The 23,626-nt window shown below is 42.8% G+C and overlaps 1 protein-coding gene across 3 annotated transcripts; it reads right to left on the reverse strand.

The window, feature by feature from the left end:
• Positions 1-364: 364 nt before the first annotated feature.
• Positions 365-22,630, reverse strand: LSM14B (LSM family member 14B). Of its 3 annotated transcripts, none has more exons than XM_089769654.1 (10): positions 22,290-22,630; positions 9,669-9,832; positions 9,082-9,217; positions 8,463-8,624; positions 5,948-6,115; positions 5,694-5,771; positions 4,733-4,894; positions 4,412-4,562; positions 2,857-3,033; positions 365-1,669 (listed from the first exon to the last, which is right to left on the reverse strand). In XM_089769654.1, the coding sequence occupies exons 1-9, from the start codon at positions 22,408-22,410 to the stop codon at positions 2,862-2,864; spliced, it is 1,314 nt and encodes a 437-aa protein (XP_089625780.1). In that variant the 5' UTR covers positions 22,411-22,630; the 3' UTR covers positions 365-1,669; positions 2,857-2,861. The 3 variants fall into 3 exon arrangements, with proteins under 3 accessions (XP_089625780.1, XP_075757216.1, XP_075757218.1); XM_075901101.2 differs by having other exon boundaries at positions 8,508-8,624; positions 22,290-22,629; XM_075901103.2 differs by lacking the exon at positions 8,463-8,624 and having other exon boundaries at positions 22,290-22,629.
• Positions 22,631-23,626: the final 996 nt, after the last annotated feature.

The following is a 23,626-nucleotide window of genomic DNA, read 5'->3' on the forward strand; positions in this document are numbered from 1 at the left end:
TTGTATGTAGCACCTGAACTAATGGTTTCCAATACATGACACTGGAGCATCTAATTGCCTATCCAAGACAAACAGTCCAGCTGACTTTCCAAGGATAAGACAAGTGCCAAAGTCTTCATTGCCACTGAAGTAAGCAGCAGCCATCTAACATGAAAGGCCTGAAATATTAACCTGTGGAAGAATTACAGACCCATTACATAGTTTTATACAAATAAAGTTACCAACTTCTGGCTGCAATTAACACCAAGCCCACCCTTCATTATGTACTCATGTCTGGCTTATTTCAAACCAGAGGTTCCAGCCATTAACCTGCTGGGCAACAACTGCTGCAAATTATTAGCCATTTACAGGAACAAAAATGGGAAAGTGTTAAACATACATATTTATTACAGTTTACATTACTCCATAGCAATGGGGCTGCTCTGTTCTAATATTTAGCAATGACATTAACAAAAATAAAGCCAAGTTCTTACAGTAACTTAATGCACAAACTAAAATTCTGGTTATGTAATGGGTTCAGTTATCAAAGTGCTTTTTCAACAAAATTCCCCACCAACTGTGAAAGGAATGCATGCCTATAACTAAGAGCGTAACCCACTTATTCATGCAAACAAGTTTATAACTCCTGCCCCACACACCCCTCTTAACAAGAACTATTTACAGTTGGGGGGGTTAAAGACAAATTAAACATCCATCCAATAAGCTTCATTATATGGGCTCTTCCTTCCCTAGGTTTAGGGAAAGCAACATTGTATACTGTCCATAAAGCTGTTTGCAGCATATACTGTTTACACAATGAGGTACTACTGGGGGGCAGCAAGTCATCCTCGTTTTACTATGAGATGTTCCTCCACCTTTATTCTGGCTTAGTTTAAAGCACATACACAAACATGTAGAGTACTTAACAGTGCATGTAGGAAATCACTTGCTGCTAGAGCACTATTTTAAATGAGTGAGAATATATGCACTCCCACATAGACCCCAGCTAGTTAGAAGCTTTGGGCTCCTTTCTCCAAAGGAGCGCAGAGCACTACAGACTTCAGACAGCCCTGACTGATCTTGTGCCATCACATGGAATCATGCAGTACCTCTGAAAGTTATTTGTACAGTTATTTGCACTATCACATGATCAGCCACCACCCAGTATTCTCAAGTCACACTATACACAACCCCTTCAGCAGCGGAAATCTGTATTTCAAGTCACCACATGCTACTGAAGTTATGCTGCCTTAAATGAGACATCAGCAGCACCAAAGGTTACATTTGGTTGCTCAGAACAAACAAGCTGACGGTTTACTTTGTGACCTTTTGTTCTGTTTTAAAGAAAGTTAAAATAGCATGATCTTCAGGGAACAGAAAGGGAGTTGCTTTATTCTGTCTACAGCAACCTTTTAGAGCCCCAGAAAGAACCATATTTTAAGTTAACCTGCACTTAAAAAAAATAAAAACTTCAAAGATAACCCTGAATGGAATTCCCTCTTCCAAAAATATTCCAGTTCTGACACTGGTTGAAATGAAGCTGAAGCCCAAAATACAAAGCAGAGTACATGAACTTCTGTCATTGAATTTCAGACTGTAAACAAGGGTTTATTCTTATTCACACACTGGTGCAGCAGTTCATTTTCATCTTATGTACACAATCTTCCATCTTCATGTCAGATTTTAGAGCCTGCCAGAGAAAGAGTATTAGGTATCAAATAAAGGAGCCCAATCCCACCTTTCCCTCAAACCTGCTCTCAGAAATATCAATCTAAGACTAGTTTCTATGCAATGACCTTATTATCTGTTAATGCTTCTTTAGCATCTTGATCATGCAGTGGCCCCACTGGTTGTTTAGGAGCCTTCCAGTTTCTGATATACTAGACATTTTTTAGTATTTGAGTTTTTGGCTAGCAGTTCTTGCAATTTGTTTGGCTTTCCCAATTAAAAGTTACACTTAATTTAATAGTTTGTGCTCTTTTATTTTCCTCACTAGGATTTAACTTCTACTTTTTAAACTATGCCTTTAATTGATTAAGCCACTGTAGCACTGTTTTGGTTCTCCTGTGTTTTTTAAATTGGAGTATACCTTTAAGGTGATTCTCTATTATGGTGTCTGAAAGTTTCCATGCATCTTTCAAGGATTTTACTTTTGGCACTTCAACTTAGTGTGTGTAGGTCCCTTGTCCGAAATTAAGTGCCATAGTAATGAGCTGCTATGGTCTTTGCCTCACCACAAGGACATGCAAGTTTAATTATATTTCGGACACTTGCCAAGTGGTCCAGCTATATTCACCTCTTGGACCAGAAATGGCACTCCATTTAGAGCTAAATCAAGAATTGCCTCTCCTCTTGTGGTTTCCAGATTCAGCTGCTCCAAGCAGCAGTCATTTTAAGGTGCCCAAAAACTTCCTTGGGACAGGATGCAGAGATGGTATGTACCCAGTTAATGAGACAGTTGAAGCTCCCTCTCTTCCCCCATTAAGTTGTTTTATAGCAGAGGTTCCTGCTACATTTGAAAGGCAGAGGTGCACTGGTGCCTCCATGTCCCTCCTACCCCAGAGACAGTGCTGGGGGAAAAATGGCTTTTAAGCTGGCTCCCCAGCACCAGCTGCCCGCTCCTCTGATAGAGGCAGAAAGGTTGGAGAGGAGGGAATGTGAGTAGTTGACTTATGGATAAGTCTACCTGATAAGCCTAGGCTTATTGGGCTGTCAACTAATCTTTTACATTCCCAATCCTTACTGCTATATTCATATTAGAACAGGGAATTACTATCCAAAAAAAGATTAAGGAATCACCTTTGATCTGCTTGCAAAACTAGCAGTCAATATAAAATTGAACAGAGATTTAGAGATAGCATGTGTTACAAAACTTGCCTCCATTACACTCTTCCAGTACCAGCTCTGTGAGCTGTCTGGTTTCGCTGTGCTGTTCCACTACCCCTACCACCTCGAAATCCACCTCGAAAGCTACGTCCACGAAGAAACCTGCCAGACACGCCAAATGTCTCCGTATTAAGCTTCCTTTCTTCAGCCCATGTTGTACGCCTGGAACTGAACAAGACTGCATTATGCTTGAGTCAAGAATTACCATTATTCATAAAGCTGTTTTCGGGTAGTTCGGGCCACTTGTGTCAGGAAATCATTTGTTTTACAGAGGTTATCTAGAAAGACCAATATGCTGCAATCTGCTTTCTCTGCACCCTTATGATTAGGGTTTGTCACATTAGCTCAACTGTCATCTCTTGTTAGTTTCTGGTAGCTGGAACCAGAATGTCTTACAGGGATTGTATAGTCTAGTTTCAATAGTGCTGCAGTACACTCTCCACCTGTTTTTTGAAACTTAATCAGTACTTTTAGCACAATTCCACTAATTTTTAATCATGACATACTAGGATTCTTCCTTCCCCGACAAGAGGGTAACTGTATATTGCTCTACCACTGGTATTTGTTACTGTAAATAATCCTGTCCTTCCAGGATTACATTTCCTACCTCCACTTTCAACAAAATGAAACTATCAAAGTTGGGCTTGAGTGCTGACAAATAGGTTCTTCATGTAAGCGAGCTTTGTGCAAGAACAGTTCCTGTATTTAGGCACTTAGTCTAGATCGAGAAAGGAGAATGCAAGGAAAAATGAAGTTTTGCCCAAAGCCCACACTTATATCCTGAATTAAAAGCATTAAGAGATCTGACTTCTACAATGTATTCTACTTTACACCATGCCACTGCTCCCTTTACCCCAACAATTTTGAGGAGAACAGTTCTCTTCCTATATAAATTGTGCAAAATAGATAAAAAGGCAACCGTTAACCAGAGAAGTACAGCATATAGTAGTATAAGAGAAAGTAAACTGAAGTGTTTTAAATTTAAGCTCCTCCCCCTCAAAAAAAAAAAACAAAAACTCTGCAGCATTTGTGTATTTAACACAAAATAAAAAACCAAAACCAGCAAGCAACTGTTCAGAGTGTTAATGGAACAGATTTAGGCATAAATGGCAAAGACTGAGTGGGTAAAAAGGATATTTGGAACGTGAAGTTTCTAGACTGTCAAGATATTGTAGCTTGGCATTCCAGTAGCTCACCATTTGGATGTCTGAGTTCACATCTGATATACCAAAGCATGCATCTTTAAGCACTTGTTCACATCTAAGCTTAAGTCAGGTGAATCAAAACCAAGACTGCAATTTGTTCGGCGCTCAGTTACCACTATTTTGAAAGTTTAGTAGTGTCTAGCGAGCTGTCCAATTCTAGGGCCACATGCCTTTCAAAAGCTTTGCTGTTTCAGGCAAAGCTTCAGAAGAACCCTTTAAAGGTGCAGTGTCTCATTCATCTGTGTTCCTATAAATGGCTAGGCATTGCCTAGCATGGAACTTCACTAATACACTGCCTGCACTAAGGGGCAAGACAAGCTGAGCTTCAGAAAAATAATTACCTGGATTTCAGTTCTGAAGAGATATTGTCAAAGAAAGACTTTGATTTATCATAATAGCAATTGGGTCCAAGGAGGTCCTCATCTGCATTGCCATCATTCTGAGTTGCTACACCAGGATCACTCTTTTCTTCCCCTGCCTCAGCTCTGTCATCTGAAGATAGAAGATTAATTACACACTTTCTTGCTGCACACTGAAGAGTCAGTTTCTTGCTCCCTAAAATTAGGTCTGAAATTCTTCCTTAATCATGCAGTTTCTCAGGGCAAAAAGTTGCTTTATGCCATCCTTTTAAATGTAAATGTCTCTAATTTTTTCACACAAACCTTTAAAGTTCAATTTCTTCTTGAATTCTTTATCAAGTTCCTCTCTGTTGAACTGTGCATTTGCACTTTCAAAATCAAAGTCACCTTCAAACTTTATTGTGTTTTCCTTCACAGTGGTTGGTCTATTTTGTCCTCTAGAACGATTTCTGGTTCTCCTGTTTCCTGAAAGCAGGAGAGTTTAAACACTTGGTACCATGTAGGAAAGTTACATGACTTGGTCAAAGCCAGAGAAAACCAGGATTAGAACTCAGGCTTCCAGTCCTGTGATTATGCCACACCTTTGAAAGAGACATCTGATCCTCACTGCAGAGACACATTACAGCCATACTTTAACTTTTTGGAAAACATTCTCCGATGTTAAGCCAGATTACATCAGCCAGCTTTCTCTGCCAATATTGGATTCAACTCCTACTATAAAAGATAATAGTGCCAAGCAGTCTGTGTGTAGAAGGGGGGTGGGGAGAATCTAAACAATTAAAGTTTCCCAAGGAATCAAAAAAGTGTCATCCCATAAATCAGTGCAAATTTCAGGAAACCCATGGTTGGCTGGAACCATTCATAGTTCTCTACAGTACACAGCAAAGCTAACAAAAAAGAGCTAACACATGGTCTGGCTAGTTATGGCCACCTCAAATCCCTTTTGAAGGTGCTTCCAATATGAGGGGTAGCCTCTATAAGGAAATGCCAATTTACAGCAACAGTTTACATGATTACACCTGAGTTCCTGGGGAGATGCAAAAGAGCAATTTTCCACGGCTCAGCAGAGAGCTTGCAGAACAACCTATGGAGTTAAGTAGCTTTACTTCTGCATGCCTGATGCATCTTATGTTCATATACCCCCTTTATTTCTAACTATTAACATACTGCTGCTCAAACATCTGAAGTTATAGTGGAGAATACAGGTTAAGAGCAGAGAATTGGAGTCAAGCCACGGTGCATGTTTAAGGTCAAGTTAGCCTACCTGATCTCCTCCTTTGAGGTCTTCTGTTTTCATCATTCACCTGGCCCTGAGTTTGCACAGGTGGTGGCTGAACTGTATCTACAGCAAAGAAACAGCAAAAGGAAGACTTTCAACTTTGTTCTTGCATGCATGGGTTATAAAGTTAATTTCTAAGGTAAATTAACTTTAAGCAGGCTTAAAAACTGGTTTAAGTTACTTCAATATCCTTCTGAAGGAGCCTCCACCAAATACCCATTTGAAAACAAGACTTATACCATTTGCCTTGCTACTCTGTGGAATCTGCAGTCCACTGCGTTGGATCCCAGAAACTACTTTTGCCGGAGGTGACTTTTTTTGATTCATATTATCAGCTGGACCAGTCTGAACAGCCTGTTCCACCATAGGGCTTTTGCGTATTTGATGAACCAAGGGGAAGCCAGCACCTGGAAATACAAAGGGGTTATACAATTCCAATTTTCTTAATTGCATTCCAGCAAGAATTATGCTAACATTGCTTCTGAATGCCATCTACCTCCATGACAAAACAGATTTCAACAATAAGTGTGTAGAACCTTCTAGGTACTCCTATAATTTTGCTATGGGAGTTTGCATGCATCTCACTACAGATATGCCAACATTTAGTGAAACGAGTTTTAGCCTTTGAGCTCAGGGCCATAAACCAAGCCAAAAACTTTATAGTAATACATTGTGTTCTTTGGGAGTAAAGGATCAGAATAGTAAGGACAAAGTTAATATGCATATCAAATTAAGAAATTACTCTATATGCAATAAGCTGCCAAAATGTGCAGATTCCCATTAGTCTTCTGTAGGTATTCTTGTTAGTATACAATTTTATAGAAGTATATTTTTACTTAATTCTTGCTCTGGACTTTTCCTGAAAGTGCTTCATTTTCAATGTCTTTGCAAGTCAATTTGCATAACCTTTACTGCATTAATAGTTTAGTTTTTCTATGCACAGCCTTTTCATAAGAAGAACCAGATTAATATGGCATCTATGTCAGTTCTACTGATAAAATATTTGTAATGGGTCCAGGAGTTCTGATGTATCAAGTGTAAGTTCTTCCATAAAGGCACTGCATCAAGTAGATACTGTGTAAAGAACCCCCCCCCAAACAATACACCATGTACAACAAAAGTAGTATTTCAATATTTCCTAGTTAAAGCACACAGTACAGAGAGTTAAAGGGCAACATTTCACCCTTAACCAAGTCCTCCTTTTCCATTCAGAGGCATTTAGGAATTTGTGTGTGAGTGTAACAAGCCATATTATAAAGTTAGAAAGCGTTCAAACAAATTCTCACTCCCTATGCTTGCAAAGAAATTAATGCATGATACTTTCATATTTCGTTCTTTATAGAAATCTATAATTGGATAAATAGATGTTAGGTAGTTTTGCATAAGTGAGGACAGGTATTTGCCTCCATGCAACAGGTTCAGTTTAAGAACAAGAAATGTATTACATAAGCCAAAGCATTACTTTAGTGCAAACTGACTCTGCATTCTATTTCTAGGATTCTCATGTGGCACATAATAATTTAGTATACACTTAGTCCTTTCATAAGAATAAATTAGGAGTAATATCCCTAGAATGTGTCTAGATATTAAACCTGACAGTAGTCACTAACAAGCATCACTTCAAAGATTAGTTGAGTTGGACTGTATAGGATACAGACTTGCAGTGCTGTTTTACAGTACTGCCCAGAATGGCACACCATCACCTATTTTCCCAGCCACAGAAAAGGAATGGGATTTCCCCCGCATGTACCAGCACCTGTTTCCTGATGTGGCTCGGGTCCTGACAGAAGCCTGCTGGGGATGTGCAGCTTTTTTCCCCCTGGGTCCCAGCACAGCAGCTCTTAAAGGGGCTGTAACCACATTTCAGCCCCCAGTGCTTTTTTGGCTCAACAAGTTTGCCCCAGAGTACTAGCACTTTTTTTTTTAAATATAAGAAAAAAGGCACTGCAGGGATAAGAGATGCCAAGGGTGTGGTAGGAAGAAACAAAACAGCATGAACACTTTCCTGTCTGACCCAAGCATTTTTTGAAGTGTAGATTAAGCAGACTCATGACAGCTACCAGCTCATGTGGTTTGCACCCACACTACCTGCCCTGAAAACACTGCAAAGCTCCTCAGCCTAGTTTTCCCACTCAACCTACTTTTCAACTGGATTCAATACAGTGCAAAAAGTTTAAAGACACACCATATTTCGTGTCTTAAGTTCAGCTAGGATAGCTCCAATTCCAGATTGGGAAACAAGAGGCTCAATCAGTAATGCATACATACAGTATTCATGCAATGAATAGAAAAAGGCTAATATTTCCTTAAGGATCCACCTAATTAGCAATTAATTACCCTACAACTTAGAATTACAGCCAATCTCCAAAAGCGATCCATGGATATGCATAGATAAAGCAGTGATCTGCAAACTTGCAGGGCTCTAAATATCATTCCTTCTACAGAAAAGAAAAGCACTTTTCATGCTCTTCTATAAGCTGGCATTAAAGATCTATTGGTATGACCCAACAAGCAAACATCTTCTGCAGCCAGTCTTCCCTTGGTACAGCGACCTGAACACTAACCGCTGTACTGCACTTCCACTCATTCCCTAGCCCTCCAATCATTTCTGTGTATAGCAGTAAATCAGAGCTCTAATAAATGGTCAGAAAAAGTAAGGACTAAGAACAATTAGTATCAGTTTTGCTACAATTACACATTGGATACTGCTCAGTTTCAGAGGGTTAAAGAGCAGAACAGAATTTTTGCAAACACCATGCAGGTTCTTCCAAATATCTGGAGTCCTCAAACTGCTGTTACCCTTGGAAGAGAGCTGATGAGGCTCAGAAGACATGTCAGGCTCTGAAACAGGTTGTGGAGACGGAGAAGAACTAGGGCTGGAAGCAGCTGCTGATGTTGGAGGGCTTACCAATTTCTCTAAAGAGAGACAGAGGGGAGAAGAGAAAAAGCAAAAAAGTACACAAATAAGGCAAGGTAGTTGAAACACTGAGATCTTGGAAAGAAATACAAGAGGTTACCTATAACAGTACTGAGATGCTAAACATTTACAGTTTTCATATGGTACTCAGAATTTACTTTACAATATCTGAAGGGCATTTTAAGCTAGAAAGACAGACCATGTCCTCATTAAGTGTTTAAGCTTATATACACAGAACTTTCAAACACGATAGTCTCTATACAGAGATTTTTAGTTTTACGTTTTCACAATGAAGTCCCATTTCATAAGGCTGGCTGCTTTATCTGCAGACAAAGCACAGTGTTTCAGAAAAATGTAGGTAATAGTAACATTAGGGTACAAGCTGCTGTGAAACCACACCTTAAAGACAGGAAGAAGGAAGAAGATTCCAAATATTAACATCAAGCTATTACTCACCTAAACCTAAAGAAGCTGCATACTGCTGGCTAAGTAAAGAGCTGGCAGCAAGCTGGCTGTAGGGTGGCATGCCTCTAAATGGACTATAAGGCACATGTGGCTGGAAGGATGATGCAGAGGCAGAGCCCAGTGAAGACTGCATAACAAGATAAATAGTGTAAGTACACTTCCACTAATGGTACAAGAGTTCAGAAACTGCAGGTATTTCCTATTGCCCCACTGTCCTCCCAGCAGCAGTTTAGTGCTTTTAGGTACTCAAAGATGGCAATTTATGAAAATAGTTAAACAGTCATTACTTTAATAATAAATTTACTTTAGTGATTTTTCTATACATCTCACCTTGATATCTAGACCGCTTATTACATTTTCAATGATGCAATACTCTGACCACAGACCCCCCCAGGGAAATGCTGGTTTTAAAACAAGTGTTTCCACTTGAATTAGGAAAGTTCGTGGAAACATTCACACTGACCTTTGGTTTTAGATCACCATCCTTATAACCAAAACATCTTTTGATTTAGGTTAAAGTTTTGGAATGCTCGCATTGTCTCAAAACTTTTACCACCATTTCAAATTGAAGTTCTTACTTGGACAATGGCAGGATCCTGAGGCAGAGCATGTTGAGCTTTAGGAGGTTCACATACAGTGATGTCTTTGATGTCACTTCCCCGGAAGATTATGTATTCATAAATCTCTTCTCTTGGGGGAGCAGGTCTGTCTGTGGGACGGTCTTCAGTACCAAATGACCGCACTTCAGCATTTAAGAGAAAAAGTAGAATATTTTAGCCTTTACTAGTGCTACAACTTATTTCTCCAGCACTATAACTACAAGTGATGTTTAAGTTTATACCCCAGCAAAGGGCATGTACGCAAGGCTCTAAGCATCCCAGATACATACAAGAGAAATTAGATCAATTAGAATGAACTCCTGACTCGTGTGTCTGATTTCTCTAAAGCCCATCTCAGCAGTAGTACATATATAAAAGCAAGTGTTATGGTATTTTAAGATCAAGGACTTGGGCAATTTTGTATTAAGCCACCAGCTGAGCCACCACCACCCCCCTCTTACCAGAGACTGCTCTGCAGTCAGTCTCCTTTTAAAGTGGGAATCCAGCTTGAGTTTCTTCAGCCACAACTATGGCAGTACAGCACATTATCAATAAACTACAGCCTATACTGGAACAGGATACCATACTCAAAGAGGCTCTGGGAGACAGAACCGTAGTCTCCTATAGACAACCACCTAACCTAAAGATGATTCTTACCAACCACCACAGGACATACCACACTAATACCAACCCTGGTACCTTCCCTTGCAACAAACCCCGTTGCCAGCTTTGTCCACATTTATTCTGCTGATACCATTATTGGACCTAACCAAGTGAGTTATAAGATCAAGAACACATATTCCTGCGCATCCAGAAATATAATCTATGCTATCATGTGCCGAAAGTGTCCGTCTGCTATGTACATTGGACAAACATCTCAGACACTTCGCCAAAGGATTAATGCCCACAAAACAGATATCAGACAAGATCACAAAGAGAAAACAGTTTCTTGCCATTTTAGCCAGAAAGGACACTCTCTCAATGACTTAACCACCTGCATTCTGCTACAAAGACCTTTTACATCTGCACTTGAAAGGGAATCCTCTGAACTGTCATTCATGTTAAAATTCGACACTCTCCAAAGAGGATTGAGCAAACACTTGAACTATCTTACACATCATCAAGATAGCTTTCCCAATTATCACCTCTAATACTATTAACTCACAAACATCCCACTCTCCCCACCTCTAGTATTGTCAATTCACAGACACTTGCCTTCCTCTCTCCCCCCCCCCCCCCCCCGCATCCCCCTCCTGTTCTGAAATGTGATTTGTCCTTTTCATATGTGTTCATTTTTTTTTAAACTGTATCCTTTGGTATATATGGTTGTGACTATTTTCTTCCACTATTTGATCTGAGGAAGTGGGTCTGGCCCACGAAAGCTCATCATCTAATAAACCATCTTGTTAGTCTTTAAAGTGCTACAAAGTCCTGTATTTTGCTTCAGCTACCCCAGACTAACACGGCTACATTTCTATCACAAGGAGAGAGGCAGTCTTAGAAAGCAAAGTCCCCATTACAGCAGGGCAAATACTTGTGTTCACCAGCAATTCAAAAGAGTTAGTTTGGAGCCAAACTTTCTTTTGCTTAATCTTTCCAAAGAGTCCGACATCCCAGCTCAATCCCCAGATCGAATTTGGGCAACCTGCAAAAACCAAAACAATATTCACAGGACAACTAGAAGGAGCAGCTCACCTGACCTGTTCTTACATGTGACTATGCAGAGTCACTGGGCTAGGGAAAAAAGTGAGGACAACTCATTTGATGGTTAATGCAGTCACCTAGAATGTGAGATATTCAAGTTCTAGTCCCTGCTCCAATGACTAGTTTTCTCTTATAAAAGTGAAGAGATACAATCCAAGAGACTGAGGAAGCCTCATACCAGAATCTTAGTCCAGAAGCTAGGGCACCGAGTTTGATGTGGAAGACAAGTTAAAATAATGTCTTCTCCACATCAGAGGGAGAATTTGAACCACTCGGCTAAAGGTTAAGTGAAGGGTCTCCTCCCATCCCTGCATATACTTTGTGAAGCTACATTTTGCTTTACACCTTAGCAAAATGCCCACAAAGCCAGAGTTGAAACATTGTTTTGACATCAAGATGTTTAGGTTTTGTTTTGATGCATACTTCTGGGCAATCCAAACCTGTTTCATAGAATAAGTCCAACTCCATTTAAAACTTTAGAGTTCAAACCATGACCTTCTATTTAATTTAGGTTCGCTTGATAAAAGTGATACATGTACAAGGGAAAGCACAGATTAACACATTCACCTTTTCCCCTTTTCCAGAGAAGAATGCCATTTATTTCAGGATTGATGCATAGATTTCCCGCCTTACATCTTAAGTGGATAACACACAATTTAACCAGATTTTGGAAACACTGAGCTATCACTAAATTGCAAAATTACACTGAATGGACTCCTGGATTAACAGTTTCAAGAAACACAGATTAAGACACTCCTAAGTATCTGAGCAGATCAGTCCTTCTTATAGGTCTGCAGTGCTTTACATTGAAGAGAAGGCAGAACTGAGGAAGTGGGTAAAATCAAATCAGTATCTTAGATATCTATATACTAATGAAATGTATAGGGAAATGATCAGGAAGAACCTAAAATGCTATTAAATGAATACTAGGGGACTACACTCTACTCGCTATGCTTGCCACTCCCCCGGCCATGGGATGCCCCCCCTTTCCTCTGGCTTAGGGGTGGGCAATACTCCAGGCAAAAATTTTTGAAGTAGCCCCAGGCTGCCCCAGAAGGGGTGGAACCAGTACACTTCCATACTTCTCTGCTCACAGACCCGGATTGGTCTGTGGATGGGGGAGTGTGTGAAGTCTGAGCAGGGGCAAACAGCTGGCTGTTGCCTCTAAGCACCCATGTCCCTGGAAAAGTCAATCACAGTGGGTGGAGGTGAGCACACAGTTTTCTCTTGTTCTGCAAGGAACCACCTGGGACTCCCTGCCCTCCAGCGCATGGCTCTTGGAGTCAACCATGATGGCTGACTCAGCACTGCAAGCTCTCTTGTCCCTAGGCCCTAATTGGCCTGGGGGAGGGGGGGAGCAGCAGGACCTCCACAGGCTGCATCAACCCACTCAGCAGGCTGGATCCAGCCTGCAGAGGCCCTTTTGTGCATCCCTGCTCCGGCTGCTTTCACAGCCAGAACATATGACTACATCATTCTGGTCACCTGGCAGGAAAAATGTTTAAAAAACCCACCACCACACCACCTCCCATGACAACTTGCATCAGAGACTTGACTAGATAATCAGGTGACTGGAATACTGGTATAGAAGGCTTGCTCAGGAACAGGCAGGGGGAAAGGGAGGAATTATTACATTTTTAATATATAAAGCATACACTGAGGTTGAGATGGAAATAAAATATAGCACTTAAAGCCTCTTGGTAAGGTTAAAAAGGGTAAAAATAAGGGTGATGTCATAGTAGAGATCTTTTACAGATTAGCTACCCAGGAGAAACAGCTAGGACAAGGCTTCTTTTTTTTAAAATTAGAAATCATCCAAAGCACAAGGCTTGGAGATAATGGGATACTTCAATTACCCAGAACTCTGTTGGGAAAGGACACAGCAGGATGCAGATTATCCAATAAGTTCTCAGCATGTATTGGAGAATTTATTTCAGAAGGCAGAGAAAGCTACTAGGGAAAGGCTGTTTTAGATGTGAATTTAACAAACTTGGAGGAACTGGTTAATTTGGAAGTGGAAAGGCAGCTTGGGTGAAAGTGATCATTAGATGATATTTAGAATCAAACTGATAGAAAGAACAGCAAAATACATACAATACAATAGATTTCAAGAAGGTCGACTTCAGCAAACTCAGGGACTGGTAGACTTGTTTCCCATAGGATCTTAAGGGGGAGAAATTGTTTTGAGTTGGTAGTTTTTCCAAAAGAGACATTAAGGGCACAAAAGTACACTATTCTACTGTGTAAGAAAGATAAGAAGTATGGCAAGAGACCACCATGGCTTAACCATGAGATCTTGAATTATCTAAAATAAAATAAGTGCACAAAAAGTGGCAGCTAAGTCATTACAAAGGATGAATATAAATACAAGTATGTAGGGACAAAATTTGAAAGACTAAGGCATAAAATGAGAACAAATTAGAGACAAAGGACAAGAAAGCATTCTACGACTATAAACAAGAGGAAAACAAGTTGGCCCATTACCCAAAGGGGGGGAACCCCCAGAAAATAGAAATAGAAGTGCTAAATGGCTTAGTTTTGGTTTTCACCAAGAAGGCTGATGGTAACTGGACATCTACCCTGGTGAATCCCAGTGAAAGTGAGGTAAGATCAGAGGCCAGAATACATAAACAAGTTAAGAATCACTTTGATAAATTGGATGTCTTCAAGTCAATGGACCCTCAAACACTCCATAAAATACTCTAAGATCTGACTGAGGAGATATCTGAGCCATTATCTATTACTGAAAAGTCATGGAAAACCAACGAGATGCCAGAAGATTGGAAAAGGGCAAATAGTGCCCAACTATAAAATGGTAAATAAGGATAACCTGGGGAATTAGACACCAGTCAGCTTAACTTCTGTATCAGAAAGATAATGGAACAAGTAATGAAGCAATCGGTTTGCAAACATTTAGAAGATAAGATGATCAGTAACAGCATGGATTTGTCAAGGACAAGTAACGTGTGTAACCAACCAATGGCTTTTTTGATTATGAAATATTAGTTTAATAGTATTTTAGGTTCTTCCTGCTCATTTCCTCATACATCACTCATTCGTATATAGATATCTAAGACACTGACTTGTTTTGTAGATGAAAAAGCAGTCAAGATGGCGCATCTTGACTTTACTAACGTTTCTGACAGTCTCCCATGACCTTCTCAAATAAGCCAGGAATATAAGCCTAGACAGAGCTACTGTAAGTTGGTTCCAAAACTGGTTGGAATACTGTTAACAAAAAAGTTGTCGTTTAGTCAAGCTGGAAGGGCATAACAAATGGGGTCCTGGAGTCTGGGTCTAGTTAAGATATTTTCATCAAGGATTTAGATAATAGCAGAGCGAGTACACAAGCTACGTCTACACTGGCAGCTTCTTGCACAAGAACGGTTTTGCGGAACAGTTCTTGTGCAAAAAGTCTTCCACAAGAACGTGTCTACACTGGCATGTGCTTCTGTGCAAGAGCACTTGCAGTATGGATGCTCTCTTGTGCAAGAAAGCTCTGATGGCCATTTTAACCATAAGGGCTTCTTGCACAAGAAATTCCTGTTGCCTGTCTACACTGCCCTCTGGTGGAGGAGCTCTTGCACAAGAGGGCTTATTCCTCTCCCCACGACGAATAACTCTTCCAGAAGAAGCCCTGTTTTACAACACTATACTGTAAATTTACTTGCACAAGAATGCTTGTGCAGTATAGACAGGCAAGTTTTTGCGCACCTGTTCTTGCACAAGAAGTTGCTAGTGTAGACATAGCCTTTAAGTTTTCAGACTGACAAGTTAGGAGGGATCGCAAGTGCTTTGGAAGATAGGACTGTAGTTCAACATGATCTGGACAAACTAAAAAAATGGTCAGCAGTAAATAGGATGAAATAAGGACAAATGAAACACTCCATTTAGGAAGTAACAATTAGTTGCACACATACAAAGTGGGAAATGACTGCCTAAGGAGGAGAGTACTGTGGAAATGGATCTGAGGATCACAGGAGACCACAAGCTAAATATGAGTCAGTGTAACAATGATGCACAAAGCAAACATTCGAAGACAAATTAGCAAGAATGTTGTAAACAAGACAAGTAATTCTTCTGCTCTATTCTGCACGGGTTAGGTCTCAACTGGAGTACTCTGTCCAGTTCTAGGCATCTCATTTTAAGGAAAGATTGGAGACAGTCCAGAGAAAAGCAACAAAAATGATTAAAGATCTAGAAAGCATGACCTTTTATGAAAGACTGGGTTTATTCTAGAAAAAGAGGACTGACAGTCATAACTATTTAAGAACTTACAAGGGTTCCACAAAGAGGAGGGAGAAAAATTGTTCAACCTCGGACGAAAGGACAAGCAGCAATGGACTTAAAAACTGTAGCAAGGAAGATTTAGCTGGACATAAAGGAACTTCCTGTCAGGGTGTTTATGCATAGGAATAAATTGCCTAGGAAGGTTGTGCAATCTCTATCACTGGAGATATTTAAGAGCAGGTAAGACACACCTGTCAGAAATGGTCTAGAAAATAATTAGTCTTGCTGTAAGTGCAGGGAACCGAATGAGATCTTTTGCAGTCTTTTCCAGTCATAATTGTGACACCACATTTGAACTAGGGCTAGGACGGCAGTAACTGGCTAATGTTCTCTATTGTAGCTAGCACTCAAGTCTACAAAAGCCTTAAGATATGTCAGTGCCAGGAGCATCTCCTGATTGCGTACACATGCTTAGTGCTTGCTCAGTGAGAATTAGCACAAGTTTAAACAGCAGTGTAGCCCCACTAGCAGGGGAAGAGGAGGCACAGCTGAGTGGTGTCAAGAATATACCCACCTGATTCAGGCAGGTTCCTATTTGGCACAGCTCAGCAGGGTCTACTGAAGCTATTAATACACTCAGTTAGTGCAAGCATATGCACATAAGCAAGGGAATCACACAGCTTGTAGTGCTGACAGCCTTAATAAACATTCCCCCCCCACCCATAGGATGCAACAAGGTACTACTTCATACTTCTCTCCTGCACAGTTAATGCAATTTGAATATTTGATATATGGTAAAACTTTGCTATCGGCAATGGATGTTCAGAAGATTAGCACAAGCTAGAAATTGTTGTACTTTTCATGTTCGGGAAGAGCAACTCTGACCTCTTATTTCATCCCAACATCTTAGAAACTGCTTGTCCTCCCCCAGAGAAGCCACCTCAAACATAAGTTCCCAACTTAATCCCAGCTAAATCAACTAGCATCACAACTTGCTTTCACAACCATTTCCTCTTTTAGGAAAGGCTATCTAGATATTTTTGTTCATAATAACTTTGGATCACCCTGGGTCCAGACTGGGACAGAGACTTAGCGGTCAGTGTGATGAAGATGAGAGGTCCATAAGACATTAGACAAACTGCCTTTGATACAGCACATCACAGGCATTATTGCCCCTCACCAGTTGGTCAGGGCTGCTTGTCAGTGGTTTTGTTCTTTTCTCTGATGGATCTCAAGATAGTTGTGGGCAACTGTTCCACTTCCTCAGAAGTAGTATGGAGGGCTGCAGGTCATGTGTCACCCTTCTGTTCAGTGCATATATGGGACCATATGGAAGTACAAGAAACAGAACTTACTAGACTACTGAGACTCAACTTATCTGTCTCGCTCTGTGTTGTGATTCTACCTCAATCTGGAGTTTTGCAGAAACTGGAGCATAAACAAGCACAAACTGATGCTCAATGCACAGGAGCGGTGATGGACTAGGGAAGCAGTCAGAGGTAACAGTCCCTGTGTGTGACTACATTCCTGCAGTGGGTTGGTCATTTTACAGCAGTAACCCAGGCAGATTTTTACATTCTGCAGCAAGCTAGAAGGCTGCTATGCTTCCTTTCAGATGTTTACTTTGATACTGTTCTCCATGTATGTTACCTCAAGATTAGACTACCTCAATGCATTCTACATAGGGCTACACCTACCAAAGCCTGCAGTTGGCACAGTATGCAGCAACTTGCTTACTAAATAGGACATCTCCCTGGGAGATTAGGATACAAGTACTCTGGGATCCACACTGGCTGCCCAGACTCCAGGTGTTTAATGTGTTTTGATATACAAACGCTTTAATGGTCTGACATCAGCTTACTTGAGGGGCTGCTTCTCCCCACCCCATACTACCATACCTGCAGTCAGCAGGGGCTACCCAAGCTGGATTCCCTCAGAGGTGGCAGCTGGCAGGGTGTTCTGTGATAGCCCCACAACTCGAACTTGCTCCTCCCTTGGTCTGAAATAGCCTGAATGTGGTGACCTTCCAAGCATGCTGCAAAAGAAATCTGTCAGTTTTAGATCAAGTTGAGGGTTTACGTCCCAAAACAATAAGGGGATGAACAGAATTTCTATAGGTGTCCGTTTCAGGTCCTGCGGAGATCTTACTGTTACAAAAAAGATGTCTTAGATGTGCTAACACTTGCAACAGACTTCTGTACACTCTAAAATAAAAATGCTTTGATAGTAACATTGCTAGCCACCCGCAATTTGAAAGATTGTCAGAAGTTTAAAAATGCTTCTCATAGATCAGTGTCTCATTTATGAAGTACACTTCTGTCTCAGTGACATAGGTCCAAATACGAATGCAGCATTTTTACTGTGATCAGGCATCAGAAAACACTTAATATAAAATCCTGTCATTTGACATTTGTCTCAACTCAAACTAAATTTGAATTAAAAAAGTTATAAAGTAGCATTTTAAACAATGGAATATGAATTTGCCAGTTAAAAAATTAAGTTACAATTGAAAACTGCTTTTTAACAGATGCCAATATGCTGTAGGGATCTCAACATGTACACAACTATTGATAAGCCTGAGCTTATCAGTTCGTCTTGTTGAGTACATGCACTCCCCCCACCTATTGCCTCTAAGGCTATGTCTACACTGGCAGCTTCTTGCGCAAGTGTTCTTGTGCAAGAAAATGTCCACACTGCCATGTGGCAGTGTGAATGCTCTTGCACGAGAAAGCTCTGATGGCCATTTTAGCCATAGGGCTTTCTCGTGCAAGAAATACCTGCTGAGTGTCCACACTGCCCTCTTGCGCAAGAGAGCTTACACGTTAAAAGAAGAGCGTAGCTCTTGCACAAGGAGCCCTCTTACCACACCGTACTGTAAATTTACTTGTGCAAGTGCAGGCGGGCAGTGTGGACGCTCTGCAGATTCTTGCGCAAGAACAGTCGTACTTGCACAAGAAGCCGTGAGTGTAGACATAGCCTAACAGGCAGGGGGTGGGAGGGGGCACCACACAGGAGCCAGTGTGGGGCTGGCTTAAAAGATGGCTCCCCTCAACAACCTTCCCCCTCCCCCCCCCCCGCTGCCTCTGATAGAGGCAGCGGAGGGTCAAGGAAGCATACAGGAGCAGATACAGACCAGGAGCCGGCTTTCAAGCAGGATCCCCGTGTGTCCCAGCTCTGTAGACACCTGCAGCCCCTCCCCCCCTTGCTGCTTCCCACAGAGGCAGCAAGCAGGAGGGGCAGGCAGCAGCCAGGGCTAAGGGAAGCCAGCTTGAAAGCCTGTCATTGTCCACCCCCAATGGTGCTGCCTCTATCATGTATGTGAAGCAGCCTCTGTCCATGGTGAGCTCCCCCTCCCCTGGACAGGAGCTGCTGCCACTCCACACTGCTGTCTTTGGATCAGAGATGGCAGGCAGGACGCATTCAGTTCATGCAGGAAGTCTGTTTTTCAACTGGCTCACCTCATGGACCTGCTCCCACCTGCCACTCCACAGTGGTCCTCAGATACAGAGGAAGCAGTGCAGGGTGTCAGGGGCTCCCCAGGAGTGGGATCAGAGCACACTGACTGCTGGCCCCTTCCTCCAGGGACTAGTGAATAGTTGTGTAACTGCTAAAGTTTCATATGTTACATGACTATTCAGTTACATGCTAACAGCCCCAATGTATTGTAGGTAGTGCACCAAACCGTGACCCAACAGCCAAAAGACCTATAATTTTATTTCTATGGAAAACAGCATGTTTCCCCTCACAGATGTAATCAGTATGAAGACATTCTGCTAGTAGAGAAGTCCTGTGACAGGAACTCCACTTAAGCTCTGAAGTAGTGAGTGCTAAGTGGCAAGCAAAGGCTACAGAAGAGACTGCTACATCTCACTGATTACAAAAAAGAGATCCTGAATCAGCAGTGTAGACAGGACATAGGGAAAGAAAATTGTGTTTGTATATATGGATACCAGGACCTGAGTTTAAAAGACAAAGCAGCCATAGCCCTGCTGGCATCCATTTGAATTCCATTCCTTTCACCATATCCTCTACAAAACTTAAGTAATGGACTGTATGTAAAGAAGCCAGGAGACGTCCATAGCTTCAGACACATGCATGCTCTTTAGAGGTAGATATTATTTGATGTTAGTCATGTTTAAAATTCAATAAAAAGTAAGTATGTTCAAGTGTCCAAGTTAATTTTCTTGATCAGATTTTCTGGATTAGGTAGTCTTTCCTGGTCCACATAGAACCTGTAGACCAGGAAAGATTGCTTGGATCCCCTGAATACTTTATAGTATGATAAGATGGGGTCCTTGAATATGATGCAATAAGAGATTGCTAGCAGAAGGATTAAAGTTTGAGACCTAGAAATTTGACTTGTAGCAGTAATTCTTCAGACTGGGGAGGAAAAGTGATTGTGAGGAAAGTTGAGCATTACAAACTGTCTTTTTCCCCCTCCCATTAGGAAAATGAGAGGGTGAAGTGTGAATAGAGAGAAAACAAAACTAAAGGTACAAGAAAACAAGCTTATACAGCCCGTCCCGGAGTTGCAAATGGTTGCGTTACAATGGTCGAGTTACAACCATTCACATTTACGACCAAAGGGCCCATGGAGCGTTCGTAAAGGTGATCCCCAAGTTACAAACAGCACGGTTGCTATGTAACTCAATTGGGTCTCAGTTACGAACAGATTGAGTTATGGCCAAGTGTTTGGTCCATAACTCGTTCGTAACTCGGGGAGAGGCTGTATTGAGATAGGCGAGGGGAATAAAAGGATAGAGGAGGTGACTGGAGAGGGCTCAGCAGAGGGCAACCAAAATGATTAGGGGGCTGGAGCACATGACCTATCAGGAGAGGCTGAGGGATTTGGGTTTGTTTAGTCTGCAGAAGAGAAGAGTGAGGGAGTACGTGGTAGCAGCCTTCATCTTCCTGAAGAGAAGTTCCAAAGACAAAGGAGAGAAGCTGTTCTCAGTAGTGATTGATAGCAGAACAAGGAGCAATGGTCTCAAATTGCAATTGGGGAGGTCTCGGTTGGCTATTAGGAAAAACTATTTCACTATAGAATGGTGAAGCACTAGAATGGCTTACAAAGGGAGGTGGTGGAATCTCCATCCCTAGAGGTTTTTAAGTCTCAGCTTGACTATCTCAGCCAGGGCTTTATTTAGTTGGTATTGGTCCTGCTTTGGGCAGGGTGTTGGACTCAATGACCTTCCAAGGTCTCGTAAGAAATTTAGTTAGACACCATATGAGATGCAAACCAAACTGACAAGCAGATTTGGGAGTCACTTGTTTAGGTGGCAGCAGAAGGTAAGAGATAGACAAAGGGAGATTCAGTATACCCAGGAACAGATAGCAAAATAAGGAGTAAATGAAGCAGCAGTCTGCAACACAGAAGATCAAAACACAGGTAAATAGACTGAAGATTCTACATCTGATTTAAAAGGGCATTGCACAAGAAGTTACTATTCCAGAGCACTACAATTATTTGAACATAATCCAATTCTTGATCACAAGAATTAAGACGAGGACCCACGATTTAGATTGTAATCAGTTTTACACACAAAAAAATCTAGTAGAAAATATGATTTTATATGTGCATACTCATCTGTTACTTGAATGATAGAATAATTCTGTAATGTTTAGTTTGGGAGAGTAATAGAAAGTACATGAAATTGATCTTTAGTGTTCTATTTGTTAGAACAGAATTTGAAAACTTAAAAAAACAAGTAATCTAGTAGCACTTTTATAGACTAACAAAATACGTAGATGGTATCATGAGAACAGCCCACTTCTTCAGATGACCAGAGTTTGTTATTATGACCAGAGACTACATTATTGTAAAAGAAAAGAATGGTTAAGCCTAACAGGAGACCTTCCAATATTAGCAGATCTTTCTGTGTAAAGAATTGTAGCACTATGCTTGAGAAATGAAAGTGTCCAAAAAACCCTTGTAATACTTCCACCAACTACACCATCCAGAAGTGCACCCAGCAGTTCTCTAGGGATATGGGACTTTCTTGCATTTGCAGTGCAAGCCATGCTCCCTACTGTAGGATACAGCTCTCGCACGGAGGAAAGTAATTAATCAAATGCTCCATCATGAAAGAAGCCACAGCTAAACGAACCGGACTCCGGCTGTAATTTAGGCTTTGCCGCGCCTCAGTCTGCTTGAGCAGGCTGGTATTTCAGAGCCGAAGCCAGCCATCCCCAGACTGTAACAAGATGCGGGGGTCCCTGGGGCTTTCGCCAGACAGCCCCAGCACAGCAGCTCGGCTCCAGCTGCTGCCTGTTTACACCTCCCTCGCCAGGAGGCTGGGCGCATTGTTCGGGCGGTCGGGGGCTGAACCAGTAGCCCAGATACCAGCAGAGACTGGACACGGACGGAAGCCGAGCGCCAGGCACCAGCGAGAGGAAGCACGGCGGGGGGGGGGGGGGGCACTGCGCGAACCCCACAGCCTGGGGGAAGGGGGGAAGCCACGACGGGTTTCCCGGCCCCAGCTCAGCCTGTCCCGCGTAGCTCCCTCCACCGCCCCTGGGGTGCCACCGAGCCTGACACCCCCACGCGTCATGGAGCAGCGGGACGGCAGCCTAGGCCCAACTCCCCCCCCCCGCGGGGGCCAGCACCGCGCTCTGCGCCCCGTGGAGAAGACCCCCCCCCCCCGGCGGAGGAGGCCCACCCCTCACCTTTGGCCAGCGCCACAGTGGAGTTCTCGGTGTCGATGGTGTAGAGGATGCCCTCGTAGCGGATCTGCGCCTTGGAGATGAGGCTGATCTTGCTCCCGATGTAGGGGGTGCCCGAGCTCATGGCTCCACCGGGGCCGGCCGCGCGGCCCTGGCTGAGGAGAAAGCGGCTGGCTCCGCGCGCTGCCTAGGCCCGGACTAGAGGCCGCTCAGGTAGCGCCGCACCGCGCGCGCCCAGCCTCGCTCCCTCACACACACTGCGGACGCAGGAGCCCCGCTGTGTCCGTCGGCGCCTTATATAGGGCGGAGAGAGCGAGAGACGGGAGGGGGGTGTGGGAGAGAGGGGGGGGGGTGGCTGGTGCCAGCTCGCGCATGCGCCTCTCCCTCGCTGACCAGACAACGCCAGGGTCAGACGGCAGTCACGTGATCCTGCCGGCGGTGGGTGCCACGTGCGGCTGCTTGCCCCTTGCGCCGCGGGGTGGAGAGCCTGAGCCGGGACTTTAGCCGCCTAACCGCGCTCCAATGCGGGCACTGGACTGCGGGGCGGGGTGAGAGCCATAGCCAGTCTGCACTCCAGCAGATTCCTGCACACCCCTCTTTGGGACTGGCCACGCTCCTCCTGTGCCCCGACCCACCGTCCTCAAGCATGAAGCAGCTTCCTCCCAACTCATGGGATTCTGAGAATGAGACTTTTGGGATGTTTCTTTGCCTTCAGGTGTGTTAGGCTTTGACGTGACAGGCTGGGCTCATACCGTACAACCGCAAAGACTAGAAACTTTTCCCTCTGAAAATCTAAATTCTCATGTTTGTCATTGCTCCACAAGCTGTACCTTTCAGGGTGCCACAACACACTGTCAGATTACCAGAGACAATAAAAGTATGGTAGCTACCTGGGCCCAGAGGACCCCATGCCAGCAGTGCAGCATAGAGGATCCCCCCAGCACTCTGCTGCTGGGAGTGCAAATCACTTCCCAATTAGGGTCACACAGTGCTCCCTCCAGTTCTGCAGCACAGAAAAGCCCCCAAGATGTCTGCAATAGAGACAAAACAGAACACATTTTCCCCAGCCCCTCTCCCCCAACCATAGGGTCACAATAGGAAGATAAAGATGCTTCAAGATCCTGGAGTATTGAATATCCTTACTTAATCCTTCAGGATTCCTGTAGCCAGAGAGTCCAGGGCTATGTCTAGACTGGCATGGTTTTCCGGAAATGCTTTTAACGGAAAAGTTTTCTGTTAAAAGCATTTTCGGAAATGTGCGTCTAGATAGGCAGGACGCTTTTCCGCAAAAGCACTTTTTGCGGAAAAGCGTCCGTGGCCAATCTAGACGCACTTTTCCG

Source organism: Pelodiscus sinensis, chromosome 17 (genome assembly GCF_052426305.1).
Source record: "Pelodiscus sinensis isolate ZL-2025 chromosome 17, ASM5242630v1, whole genome shotgun sequence".
In the NCBI taxonomy this organism is placed as follows: Eukaryota; Metazoa; Chordata; order Testudines; family Trionychidae; genus Pelodiscus; species Pelodiscus sinensis.